This window comes from Brachyistius frenatus, unplaced genomic scaffold, assembly GCF_029030835.1.
Source record: "Brachyistius frenatus isolate BFR_SWC_R1_liver_20210118 unplaced genomic scaffold, ASM2903083v1 Contig_515, whole genome shotgun sequence".
Classification (NCBI taxonomy): Eukaryota; Metazoa; Chordata; class Actinopteri; family Embiotocidae; genus Brachyistius; species Brachyistius frenatus.
In genome coordinates this window covers 26,746-40,556 of record NW_027211114.1, presented here as the reverse complement: position 1 = coordinate 40,556, position 13,811 = coordinate 26,746, and the positions used below count along the sequence as shown (strand labels likewise).

At 43.3% G+C, this 13,811-nt stretch overlaps 2 protein-coding genes across 5 annotated transcripts in view; one reads left to right on the top strand and one right to left on the bottom strand.

Moving 5' to 3' along the window:
• LOC138614524 (glucocorticoid-induced transcript 1 protein-like) overlaps positions 1-970 on the top strand; it is an 18,601-nt gene extending 17,631 nt beyond the window's left edge. For all 3 annotated transcript variants that reach the window (XM_069688024.1, XM_069688022.1, XM_069688021.1), the window contains exon 9: positions 33-970. In XM_069688024.1, coding sequence (XP_069544125.1) covers positions 33-363 — 331 coding nt within the window. In that variant the 3' untranslated portion in view covers positions 364-970. The remainder of the gene's footprint in view (positions 1-32) is intronic.
• ica1 (islet cell autoantigen 1) overlaps positions 1-13,811 on the bottom strand; it is a 16,464-nt gene extending 2,653 nt beyond the window's left edge. The window contains exons 1-13 of one of the 2 annotated variants that reach the window (XM_069688019.1): positions 13,557-13,796; positions 12,187-12,226; positions 11,931-12,102; positions 11,386-11,458; positions 10,913-11,036; positions 8,308-8,506; positions 7,497-7,622; positions 7,307-7,405; positions 7,093-7,193; positions 6,885-6,931; positions 5,884-6,138; positions 4,473-4,553; positions 3,166-4,300 (exon numbers count right to left, since the gene is read on the bottom strand). In XM_069688019.1, coding sequence (XP_069544120.1) covers positions 4,179-4,300; positions 4,473-4,553; positions 5,884-6,138; positions 6,885-6,931; positions 7,093-7,193; positions 7,307-7,405; positions 7,497-7,622; positions 8,308-8,506; positions 10,913-11,036; positions 11,386-11,458; positions 11,931-12,102; positions 12,187-12,226; positions 13,557-13,785 — 1,668 coding nt within the window. In that variant the 5' untranslated portion in view covers positions 13,786-13,796 and the 3' untranslated portion in view covers positions 3,166-4,178. Of the gene's footprint in view, positions 1-3,165; positions 4,301-4,472; positions 4,554-5,883; positions 6,139-6,884; positions 6,932-7,092; positions 7,194-7,306; positions 7,406-7,496; positions 7,623-8,307; positions 8,507-10,912; positions 11,037-11,385; positions 11,459-11,930; positions 12,103-12,186; positions 12,227-13,556 lie in introns of those variants that run through there. The other variant, XM_069688020.1, reaches the window with a different exon arrangement.

Sequence of the window (13,811 nt, the reverse complement as noted above, 5' to 3'; positions counted from 1 at the left end):
ACAATACTGAGCGTAACTTCTGCTGTCCTCAGGTCCGGCAAATCCAAAGGCTTCCCTCTGTTCTCGTGCCCCGACAAAAACAAGGTGAACTTCATCCCCCGGGGCTCGGCCTTCTGCCCCGTCAAACTGCTCTGCTCCTCGCTCTTCTCCCCCGTGTCCCCCGCCAGCCTCGGTCTCCACGGCAACGGCGGCCCGGGACCCCAGGCGACGGCGACGACCCCGCCCGCGGCACCGCCGGCGGCGACCTTTTCGGACGGGAGCTCCGACTCGGGCGACGGCGGCGTCAGCTCGGACAGCGGCAGCACAGACGGCCAGAGCGCCGACCCGGCAGACGGCTCGGCGCGAGTCCTCCTCAGCAGCTAGTCCCCCCCCTCCTCCCCCCCCCTCAGGTATTCACCACCAAAAAAACCACACAAAAAAACACCCGCGGTCAAAACACGGCAACTAAAGTCAGGTGGTTATGGTTTAAAGGAGAAGAAGAAATAAAATAAAGAAAAGAGGAAAAAAAAATTTTTTTTAAATCCTTGCACTCCGATAATCCTAATGTTAGCCAGCAGGGACGTGCCCAAGGTCTGGAAACGACTAACACTTAGGAAGACGACGGTACCAGCATCCTGCTGAACGAGCATTTTCTGCCCGGTCCTCGGTGTTAGCCACGCTTTCCGTGAACTTTTTTTTTTTTTTTTTTTTTTTTTTTTTAAATCAAGCATACTTGATGTTTTATTTTTTTGCCTTGTTGCTGACCTTGGGCACAGCCTCATTCACCCATCACTAACCCAGCCTTCTCTGTACCGTGACCAACATCCCATAACACAAATAGCTTTGCTTTCTTTCTTCTTCTTTTTTTTTTTTTTTTTTTTTGCAAAGGAAGGGGGGAAAAAAATAGAAATGAACGCTCAAATTATTGTTACTTTGTGTCTGCAGTTTTATCAGTATGAAATATTAAAAAAAAAAAAAAAGGATTAAAAAAACAAACAACCAAAACGTTCACAAAAAATACACAACTATGGGATGTCAGAGAAAAGCACATTGTATTCACGTTATCTAACCAGTTTATGAGCTGTTCAGTGTTCAGCAAGCTAACATCTGAAAAAATACACCCGCGCTTCTTTTTTTATTTTTATTTCCCAGATACTCGGATGCCTTACAGTTCGCCCCGGGTCGGAGCGATACGGGCTCGTGGCCTTTTCTTTACTTATCTGAATGTATTTAGTAGCACGTTGTCGACGTAAAACTAAAACAAAACAAAAAACCAGCAGTCACCTGAGCCGGCTCTCGAGCCCGAGACCTTGACCCGCATTCCTACTTCGATCACTAATACCGACTCGGTAAGCTAAACGCAAAAAAAAGAAAATACAAATATCAGCTGTTTATTCAGAGACCAAATGACCAATCAGAAAGCACACTGTTCCTCCACCCCCTCACCCCCCTTTTTTTTATTTATTTTATTTTATTTTCTTGCCCCATACATCCCAGAACAATAACTCAGGTCACGTGGGATGTACTTGCTCGGACTATGTTGCCCCCCCCCCCCTCCTCCTCCTGGTGTTTCATGACTTTCTCCTACGGAAAGAGTTTCCAGTTTTTTTTGTTTGTTTGTCCTCTGGAGAGAAGTTATGACGGACTGAACACCGATCGATCGATCGATCGATGTCACGGCTCGTGACGGACCACACTCGCGTTGACCCGCTGAAGGGGGGTTTGGGGGGGGGGGGGTTCAGGTGCTACGACACATTCCAGAGATCGCCTGTCGCATCGGTCGACCGCGAGTCCTTTGCGTAAACGGAAACGAGCTACATAAGCTACACCCCACCCCTCCCCCTCCCCCCACCCCCAAATTGAGAAATTGGCAATTATGCCATTTGTTAAATATGAACCAAAGTGAATTAAAACACAGTGAAAAGGCCCGTCTTGTGTTCGGGAGACAGACGGCACCGTTTTTTTGTTTTGTTTTGTTTGTTTTTTGTGCCAGAAGCTGAATGTTAACATGTTTTTCATTTTGTTTTTAAGCAACATATAAACGAAAGTTTCAAACACAGACGCTAATTATTACAACAGGGGCCTGAAGCACTTACCTGGAAAGGATAATCACTATTTTTTTGTATTTATAGTTCAGACCAATTTGTAAGTTAAAACAATCACACACAAAACAAAAGAAAAGTGTGCAATTGATTTGTTTGTTGTTGTTTTCAAGTAAAGCTATCTTTAAAAAAAAATTAAAATATATAAATGTGTTAACAGTTTGGCTCAATATGGAGCATCAAACGGCCTCAATGTTTCCTGGACCAGCTGAATTATGAAAATGAGGATTTCACCAGTTAAAAGCTTCATTCCAAAACTTGGTCTCTTTGGTCACTTGCACACAGAAACACAAATATAAACAACAACAACAACAACATACACAGCACATTCTACACCAAATTCTACTGAAATACTCTTCTGGTTCTGCTCACGCCGAATCCGATTTTCATTTTCCGAGCTCACCGCCGCGGCGCCGTCGAGGAAAACGGTCGCTACGTCCGGTGATTTAGTTCCTCCTGTGTATCGCACCGTTTTTTTTTGTTTTTGTTTTTTAATGTAGATCTTGTGTGTTTTTCAATAAAGACAACAACAACAAAAAAAAGAAGTCTCTTTTTGTAATGATATGTAATATTCTTTAAAAGCCATAGACGGACACACGGAGTAATGATCGGTATTTACAAGCATGACATTCACGTACAAATTAGGAGTCAAGGTAAGGCAGTCCATGTGTTTTGGTTACGACCCGAACGACTTGAACAGCAAAACGACGCAAAGACCACGTAAATCAAATAATAATTCTGGTGAGGTTCTATATTGTTAAGGCATTTATTCTGATATCTATTCCATTTATGCAGCATTGTAGTCAAAATCCGATTGTATTTCCACGATTATCAAACTTCCCAGTGTTTTGTTTTTGTTTTTCAGGCTCCGAAAACGACACTGAAACCGTTTATTTATTTATATATATATATTTATTTATATATATATATATATATATCACACGAAGACTGATTAATAAATGTGTCCAAATGTTACCAAATTTCTTTTTTGAAAGCTCTCAAACATATTGTTCATTCATGTTTACTGGATGACAGAAAACAAGGCATGCAGCATGCGATGATAAATATGAGTTTTTACTAAAGCATAAATCGTAAAAAAAAAAAAAAAAAGGAACCTCTTTGCTGTCCGATGAAAGAAACGACTTCAGGATGGATTAAGTTCCCCGTTTTTTTTTTTTTTAAATTGGTGTGAAATAATTAGCTCAACTGCTCGGATTTTGGAGTCGATCGCTGACCGGTAAATTCTGCTTACGGCGGCGTAATGTTGCCACGGCGACGTCAAATCTGTTTTGATGTCTCGTTAAGAGTCGGGACTAATGTCGTTTTTCTCATTTATCGAAAGGACGTTTTACACGTTACGGCATTTTACTTCGACAACGTCCCGACCAGCTTCCGATAACCTTTTATAACAACGTACCAGCTTGTTATCTTATAAGAAACCCGGGACGTTGTCATATAAAAAAAACCTTGGGCCTCGCGCAAGAACGTTTCTGTCAAACCTCCCACTTCTAATTTATTTTTATTTTTTTTGTGATATTTGCCAGTAAGATTGTTACATTAAATTCTGCAGATGTGACTTGTTCATTTCAACTTGCTGAACGCCACCTCGCCGTGACCGAGTCCCCGTCGGTGTCTGTCTGTGGTCGTCTGTCCTGCTCCTTTACTGGGAAGTTTTTTTTTCTTTTTTGTGTTAATAATGTCGTCAAATCGGGCCTGAAGCTTTTTTTTTTTTTCCGTTCAGGAAATAAATGAACAGATTAATGTCATTTCCACTCTACTCTATTAACATGGCTTTACTTTCCAGAACTTGATTTCCCCTCCAAAAAAATTGTTAATGTTGTTTTGGTTTTTTTTTTTAAGACTTTTGATTTGTTTGTGTTTTTTGGACCGAATTAGTTCAAATTGATCTCCTCTTCTTCCCGTGTGCTTCTTTTGACTTCCTCTACGGTTTAATGGGCGACAACAGCTCTCTTCAACTTCCTGTAATTGGTCCGCTGCAAAGAAAGTCCCGTCGTAGTTCAGTTTTATCCCGACTGAAACCGCTTCTTTTGGTTCCCTTTTGTCCCTCCTGTGGTCAAAGCCCCCCCCGCCCCCTCTCTACGCGTTGTGAAGTTCGTGCTCCGCGTCGGTTTTGCCGACCGCGTCGGGGTTGGAGAGGGGGTCCAGGTCGGCGAACAGGTTGAACCACGCCGAGAGGTCTTTGGACGTCGCCGTCGTCTCTGGAAAAGAAGTTGGCAAACGTCACCGATGGAGAAACTGCGGCGAAGCTTTGTCCTGTAAACGGCTGCAAATGTCTCGGGCGCCAGGATTCGGACTGGAAACATGCAAATGTCTGCGTCCTCCCATATGTTTTGCTCATTCGGGGGGGGGGGGGGATAAGGGTCCCCTTACCTTTCGCTGCTGGCTTCTGATTGGCTGCAGATGAGTGCTCCGTTGCCTGGGCGACGGGCTGTGGAGCGATCCCGGTCCAGTCTGAAGAAGTGGAGATGCAGATTTTGTTGGATCAACAATCACCATTTGTTTTCCTGCTATCCTTGTTTGTGTGTGTGTGTGTGTGTGTGTGTGTGTGTGTGTGTGTGTGTGTGTGTGTCCACAAAGTGCAGCCCTGTAGCAACACTCTCGAAGGCGTTTTAACATCTTCAACCAGAATCTTGAGTTGCAACCTTCAGACGGGAAATTTTGTTTTTTTTTTTTTTTAAATCGGCCTTCGGGAACGACGTCCCTTCCTCCGCCGTCGCTCGGATTAGTTCGATCGACTCTTGAAAGTCTGAGTCGGTGTGAGTTGGCGGGTTCGAAACAGGGTTTTGCGAGCAGAGACGTAGATTTCTAAGTGTTTAAATGAGTTTTGAGCACCAGATGTTTGGCCCGCTCGGGTTTTTTCCTCACAATGATGTCAGAAGTAATTGGCGCTTCAGTCAGCTCCTCTTCAACCTCCACTGACTGAATGCTAACCTCAATATTACATTTACCAACTTCACACACTTCTGATTGGATTCTGTTGACAGTCTCTGGGCCCTGTTTTGTTCTTGTTGTTCTTGTTGTTTTGCGGTTAAAAATCTGTCACAGTTTCAAAGTAGAAAAAAAAAAATCCATCAAATTTATCGTGACCCATTATTTTTCACCCGACCTGCGATGCCACGCTGATTTTAATGATTTAACTTTTTTTTATTTTTTTATTTCCTCCATACAAACTAAAGGTCTAAGTTTCTTTATAGCTTCACGTCCTGCTGACCAGCTGGAAACGGACAAAAAAAAAAAAAAAACCCACACAGAATCGATAAAACCAGATGAGGTGGCAGCAGCCGGTGCCCTCGCCTGGATGAAATGGAAAAGTAGTTGGCAAATTGCTCGACGGGTAATCAGATCTAATTGCCGTATTCGAATAGCCTCCTTCTATGACTTTGACAGACGTGGATTTGAGAAAATCATTTTTAAAGCCGCTTCTCTCTCCCCGTGTGGAAAGCTGCTCACTTTCAGCTGTCGTTTTTGCTTCTTTTTTTTTTTTTTTTTTTAAATGCACTCATTGACGGAAAAAACAATGTACGTTATTTTTTTAGTTTTCAGACGTTTTTTTTTTTTTTTATTTTTTACTTAATTACAATAACGCTGGTTATTTCTTTTTCTTTTTAGGTTTCGTGTGGTTTTTTTTTGCTGTTCTCCCCTAATGGTGGAAAAAACATTTAAAGAGCTTTTCTGACCTTTTTTTTTTTTTTTTTTTTCATTTTCATGTTCAGTCTTGTCTCACTCAAAAAAAAAAAAAAAAAAAAAAAACCAGTCGCAACGCAGACTTGTATTTTCTAACCTGAGGCCGAAGACTGCAGATTATTCAAGCTCTGGTCCAGCAGCTGCGACGGTAGAAAGAAGGCGTTTTCCTTTTGCTGGCTCTCGGCCGATCGACCGGACGCCGCCGCCGCCGCCGCCCCCTCCTCGCTCGCCCCCTCCTCGCTCTCTCCGAACACTTCGGTCCACTCCCGGTAGAAGTCGCCTTCGTCCACGTTAAAGCCGCCCAGGATCTCGTCGAGTAAGGCCACGCTGTCCTTCTCCTCTCCCTCCGACTCTGGACGAACACGGAGAGGCTTTAAGTTTTGAGCCGCAGCCGCTTTTTCAATTCAGTCATTTTGAAGTTCTCCATGTTAGAAAATTGGCAAAATATCAATCATCAGCTTTTAAAAAAAAATGTGTAAGTAAAAAAAAAAAGAAGCACAAAATTGGCAGACTGGGTTGATGTTTGCTTGTTTTCTTTGTCTTATTATTATTATTATTATTCTAATTAGCAGATTGCTTCGTTATGACAATTCATATTTGCTGCAACAAGGAATTCGAGCCCGTTTAATCGGTCAATACTGATATTAGAGCGTAAAAAAGAAAATTCTGCTATCGACATATCGGCTGATATATTTGACATCTACGCCAGATAAATTGGACTACTGCTGAAAAGTGGAAGTGATGGAGGGGTTGGGGGCGGGGGGGCAATCGTTTAATAACTTTCTATCCATCCATCATCTATACCTGCTTTTTTTTTTTTTTTTTAATTTTTAAAATACTCTGCCACATGTGCTGAGCGTTGGAGTCTGTGCGCCCCCTGCTGGACAAACCGTGCGACGACACCGCTTCACAAATTACACCTGAAGCATCTTTTTCTGTGAAGTTTTCAAATTTGGGGGGGACACACACACACACACACACAAATACATTAAAATACATTTGTGACAGGTTAATATCGGCCAATAAAATCAGCCCCACTTCTTAACAAACATATTTGTCGTAAAAATGTTGTTTTTTTTTTGTTTTTTTTTTTTTTACCTTCTCTGGTCTTATCGCTGCCGTTTTCATTTGCGAGTGAGACGAGTCTATAAATGTGACAAACAGAAGATAAGTTCATACGATTTTGTTCACGCATGAGGCAACGGGCGCGTAGAAGCATTTGTGTTTATTGTTCAGTCCAGGCAGGCAGGCAGGCGTGTGTTTAGTCTACCGGCATCGCCAGGTAAAGATTTTTCAGATAACTCACCGGCCGTCGGCGGTCTCGGCTTTCTCTCCGTCATCTCTCTCCGCTTTACATTTCTTCTTGCCCTTCTTTTTAGCCGGCTTGTTCTTGGGGTCCTGTAAAGTCTGAAAGCAAAACAACCAAATTATTCCCCCCCCCCTCCGTAGCCGTCGGCCGTTTCCCCGGCGTCTGAATTTGCGATCCGCGGAGGGAGCAGCAGTTCGAGCTTTCTGAAAACCTTAAGCGTGGAGAACTCGTAATGCTGACAGCCCCTGAAGCTCTCGTGGATGGCCGCCATGGTGTGGGACGTCTTCTCCCACGAGTGCAGAAGTGTCGTCTGAAAGGTCAAAATAGGTCGCGTCTGAAAATGAATTGAATTTACTTCACATTATCGACCCCAAATTGTTTTGTCGAACACGATGTCGTACCTGGTATGTGGTCAAGACGTGGGACAGCAGGTTGCAGCGACTCGCTCCCAGCAGGTCGACTTTCTGGCAAACGTCGGTCTTCAGTTTGTCGAAGCCGGTTTTGGTCGTGCGCACCTGGGCCTGAACCTGACGCGCAGCGGGGCGAGTGAAAGATGAGCGGCCGAGGTCCAGAGAAAGGAGCATGCTGGGGGATCTCGGCGTGCGGACCTGGTCTGCCCTCTAGTGGCGGTCTGTCGTAAACCGGGTTTTTTGGGTTTTTTTTCCTCTCTTCGTGCTTTTTTTTTTTTTTTTTTTGCTTCCCGTGTGGTGTTGCGGCTGATTAAAGCCTGAAATTATTAATAAATCATCATTAGTTGATGACGACCGGACGCTTTTGGGTTTTTCGACCGGTGGACCCAATAAAACGAGACGGTTCTGGGAGCTGCTGGACTATTTTTTTTTTTTTTTTTTTATCTTGAACATTCATTCACCGAGGACAAAAAAAAAAAGAAACTGACAGATTAATTAACGATAATAAAGAATTACAGCAAACAGGGAAATAGAAATTTGAATAATCACAATATTTTGACACTTTTCTAACGCAGCAGGCTTCTGATATTCCTATTTTCGTGTCGCTTCAGGCCAGAAGAACTCCGACAAGTAGTCATTAACATCACAAAGGAGCAATTTAGCAGAACGCTGTCGAATTATCTGTCGTATTATTCCTGGTTTATGTACATTATGACTTCCTGTACGAGATTAGTACATTAACTTTGCTTTCATGCTGTTAAAAAAAAAAAAATAAATAAAAATAAAAAAACGAAGGACGAACCTTGCGGAACTTCTCCATCTGTTTGTGCGTGTCCGGATCGAGCTCCTGGGACACGTCCTTCATCCAGAGCAGCGCCCCGCGGTACTCCGTCCGGGACTGCTCCATCCGGTTCACCGTCAGCCACGTGTCCGAGATGGCCCGGTACCGGAAGGTTTCCACCTCCTGGTACAAACGGCACAGCGGGTTCCTCAGAGCCAGTCTGTAGGACGGGGACGCGTTAAACTCACATTTTGAAGGCGCTGCAAAGATGTTAGAAGTCACCAAAGGAGGGAAAGCTTGACATTGTCTGAATGAAAAGCAAAATATGTAATCGATCAGAAGAGCTGGAAGAATCGAGTGTGGAACATTTTTATTTTTATTTTTATTTTTTAACCTGCTCAGTAAAGAAACAAAAGCCAAGAGCAGTAAATGTGTGAAATGATGACAGTCAGGTTAATAATGGTCACAGGTTTCCCTTTGTTTGCCGGCATTACTGTTAATATGAAGCGTTCTTTGTGGGTTTTTACTAATTATGAAACACATTCAGATATTCAAATAATTAAATTGTCCTTTTTAATGGAGTCGGCGTATCTCCGCTCTTCAGGGAAACCTGTGTTGCGGCAATCATTTGATTTTTATTGGAAAATATTTATAAGTAACAATCATCCCCCGACTCTGAGACTCGCCGTGTGTGTGTGTGTGTGTGTGTGTGTGTATATATATATATATATATGTGTGTGTATATGTGTGTATCCGGAAAGTATTCAGACCCCTTTAAATTTTTCACTCTTTGTTTCATTGCAGCCATTTGCTAAAATCAAAAAAGTTCATTTTATGTCTTATTAATGTACACTCAGCACCCCATCTTGACAGAAAAAAACAGAAATGTAGAAATTTGTGCAAATTTATTAAAAAAGAAAAACTGAAATATCACATGGTCATAAGTATTCAGACCCTTTGCTCAGTATTGAGTAGAAACACCCTTTTGAGCTCGTACAGCCATGAGTCTTCTTGGGAATGATGCAACAAGCTTTTCACACCTGGATTTGGGGATCCTCTGCCATTCTTCCTTGCAGATCCTCTCCAGTTCCGTCAGGTTGGATGGTGAACGTTGGTGGACAGACATTTTCAGGTCTCTCCAGAGATGCTCAATTGGGTTTAGGTCAGGGCTCTGGCTGGGCCAGTCAAGAATGGTCACAGAGTTGTTCTGAAGCCACTCCTTTGTTATTTTAGCTGTGTGCTTAGGGTCATTGTCTTGTTGGAAGGTGAACCTTCGGCCCAGTCTGAGGTCCAGAGCACTCTGGAAGAGGTTTTCTTCCAGGATATCTCTGTACTTGGCCGCATTCATCTTTCCTTCAATTGCAACCAGTCGTCCTGTCCCTGCAGCTGAAAAACACCCCCATAGCATGATGCTGCCACCACCATGTTTCACTGTTGGGATTGTATTGGGCAGGTGATGAGCAGTGCCTGGTTTTCTCCACACATACCGCTTAGAATTAACGCCAACAAGTTCAATCTTGGTCTCATCAGACCAGAGAATCTTATTTCTCATAGTCTGGGAGTCCTTCATGTGTTTTTTGGCAAACTCTATGCGGGCTTTCATATGTCTTGCACTGAGGAGAGGCTTCCGTCGGGCCACTCTGCCATAAAGCCCCGACTGGTGGAGGGCTGCAGTGATAGTTGACTTTGTGGAACTTTCTCCCATCTCCCTACTGCATCTCTGGAGCTCAGCCACAGTGATCTTTGGGTTCTTCTTTACCTCTCTCACCAAGGCTCTTCTCCCACGATTGCTCAGTTTGGCTGGACGGCCAGGTCTAGGAAGAGTTCTGGTCGTCCCAAACTTCTTCCATTTAAGGATTATGGAGGCCACTGTGCTCTTAGGAACCTTGAGTGCTGCAGAAATTATTTTGTAACCTTGGCCAGATCTGTGCCTTGCCACAATTCTGTCTCTGAGCTCCTTGGACAGTTCCTTCGACCTCATGATTCTCATTTGCTCTGACATGCACTGTGAGCTGTAAGGTCTTATATAGACAGGTGTGTGCCTTTCCTAATCAAGTCCAATCAGTTTAATTAAACACAGCTGGACTCCAATGAAGGAGTAGAACCATCTCAAGGAGGATCAGAAGAAATGGACAGCATGTGAGTTAAATATGAGTGTCACAGCAAAGGGTCTGAATACTTACGACCATGTGATATTTCAGTTTTTCTTTTTTCATGAATTTGCACAAATTTCTACATTTCTGTTTTTTTCTGTCAAGATGGGGTGCTGAGTGTACATTAATGAGAAATAAAATGAACTTTTTTGATTTTAGCAAATGGCTGCAATGAAACAAAGAGTGAAAAATTTAAAGGGGTCTGAATACTTTCCGTACCCACTGTATATTGTGTGTGTTTGTATGTATATGTGTGTGTATTTGTGTGTGTGTGTGTGTGTGTGTATGTGTATATATATATATATATCTATATATATATGTGTGTGTGTGTGTGTGTGTGTGTGTGTGTGTGTGTGTGTGTGTATATATGTCTGTGTGTGTGTGTGTGTGTATGTGTATATATATATATATATCTATATATATATATATATATATATATGTGTGTGTGTGTGTGTGTGTGTGTGTGTGTGTACCTCTGCTGGGAGGAGAAGCACAGTGCTTTCCCAGTAGCCTGCATGATCTTCCCAGCTCTGGTTTTATCTTGGGATCCCTGCGAGCGCAGGAAGCGCCCGAGCTCGTTCTCCTCCTGAGAAAGAACTGCGAGGCAGAGACGGGACGCTTTAGTGGACATCCTCGCTTTACTTTTCACGCTTCAAACGTTTGCACAGAGCTGCGTGTTATGTTTTCTAAGTTTGACACCAAATTTCAACATCTGCTCTTTTGTCGAGTTTCGGGCCGGCGGTCACACGAAAAAAAAAAAAAAAAAAAAAAAATGCGCGTAACTCGGGACGCTGATGTTGATGGAGCGGTATAACTTGAAATACTCGTTCGCCTAGCTGCACAAACAGAAAAACCCTCTCTGGACTTTTGAATCGCAGCTCGTTGAGTATTTACACGCTTGATTTCTACTTCCACAAAATACTTCAGCGGTTTGTTGGAAACGTACAGCAGATCCTCCTCTGGTAGCGCTCGATGACCTTCAGCAGCTCCATGCACGTTCGCTGGATCGAGTGGAAGACCTGCAAAAAAAAAAACAGCGTTTACACAAAGTCCAACTAAAAGAAAAGAAGAAAAAAAAAAGACCTGATTATTTTGAATAAAAAAAAACAACAACAAGGAAATCAATTTAAATCAACGATATCTTATTGATTTCAAAAAACGTCCTTCGACAGAGGAAGCGTCGCATCGGAAGCTTTCAAAACCGGCTCTGATCTGAAGTTGTATTTTTTTTTGCCGCGGCGCTCCAGGAGAACGGACGAGATGAGTGTCGGGCGCTTATCGAGTATCGATTTCATCCATTAAACTCCCGGGGTGGAAATGAAAGGGAGGGGGGAGGGGAGGGGAGTTTAAGCCCCAAAGCAAGGTGTGAATCAAAAAGCCATTTGAGTCCGTGCAGTCGATTCCCCCGGAGGTAAAAAAAAAGTTAAAAAAAAAAAAAGCACCTCAGGTGTTTTCTCCACGTTTACGTGACGGTGGACAAACGTCCCTCACCTCCAGCTTGCCGTCCAGCTCGGCGTCCGACGCCACCACGTGCTCGTCCTCTTTCTGCTTGGTGACCTTGATGAGCGTCTGCTTGGTCTTCCAGTACTTCTGCTGGAACTTGTTCACCACCGACGAGTCCTGGCTTTGGACGAAGCGGTCCAGATAGTCCCGGGAGTAGCCGCTGCAGTGACAACCAGGATTAACAACGACCTCCGGGATTAACAAATCCCGGAGGTCGTTGTTAAACTACGCGGCGTATACTCACAAGTGTCCTCCCTCCATTTTTCTTTTTTCGGGGAGGTTTCCTGTGGAGGAAGCGGAGCAAATTCAGATTCCTACTGGATAACAGAAGCAGCTCCAACTATGCGGCAAAGCTTTGAGGTCCGTTGTCACTACTTTTTTTTTTTTTTTTATTCACATGTTCCCAAATATTAAGCAAATAAAACTGTATTTGTGAACAGCTGCACATATTATCAAACATGTATTACAGGATATTTATTTGGTGAAATCAGTGTTTTAATGCCGAAGTTGGGGTCACTATGAACTCTGCAAATATTTAACACGTTTGGCACTTTACACGACTTCTTTTTTTTTATTATTTCTTTTTTTTTTTTTTTTAAATATTTCTTTTGTTCTACCTCATGAGACACACAGCTGTGTTACAGATGTTTAAAGCACATTATACACTCATCAAAACTGATTTGGAAATGCAACAGACCACCACTTTATGAATATGTAAATCGTTTACATCTTTATTCAAATCTCAGCTCGCAGAGTTTTGAGTCTGAATCAGAGTTTTTCCACCAACGCTGTCGTCTCCGCAGGCGATAGGTCGGTCTATTCTGTCTGTTTAACACTTTTTTTTTTAAATTATTATTTTCTGAATCCACTACTGATCTACTGCCAAAACTACAGTTGTTGAGATTTTAATCCTTTTTTCTTCCCCCCCCCCCATGTTTAAGACAACAGATCTTATTGTGGTAATACAGCATCAGATCGGATCATACATTTAGCACATCGATATCGACAGTTGTTTAAATCCGTGAAAGTCGGTGATGATTTGGACTCGTGTAGAAAAAGCCTTGAACGTGAGAACGACGTCCAATCTCTGGGTACACGTCACGATAACGTGCGACGGACGTCTCATGTCTACCATCCCACCCAGTTTAGCTCAATCATTAACCACAGTATATATATTTTTACTTCATTATTATGATCACATCGTTTTTTTTCCGGAACACCACCGCCTGTTTTCCAGATGTGCATCGCCTCATCAGCAGCACGCCATCGCACGAGCGGCTCGCGCGCGCGCGTCCCGACCTCGATGCGTTTTTGTTGTTGTTGTTGTTGTTGTTGTTTTTAAGATGCGACGCGATATATTCTGCACCTCGATATTAAACAACGGAAAACCCGCGTGTCCTTAAATAATTTCGCATCATACAGATCCTGAATAGATGAGCACATCCGCGCGGCACCAGGATGAACCTGACTCACTGCGCTACGCGGAAAACCTCCTCCTCCTCCTCCTCCTCCTCCTCCGAAATAATTACACGAATACCACCGTGAAAATAACCGGATATCAAAAAATAAAAACAAAACAAACAAAAAAAAAAGCTCAATATGTTCCACACATACCTCGATGTGTCGGTAACGTGCAGTAAATCCGCTTTATATCCCGTTCATCGTCCCTCAGAGAGCAGCTCTGCCTGGCAGACGGGCCCTGTTGTATTACTGTGTACACACACACACACACACACACACACACACACACACACACACACACACACACACACACACACACACACACACACACAGCTGCTCCTTCAGCGCATTGTCCGCCCGCACGAAACACCGCTGACGTCATCCAGGGTGCGCTTCCCCTCCTCGGAA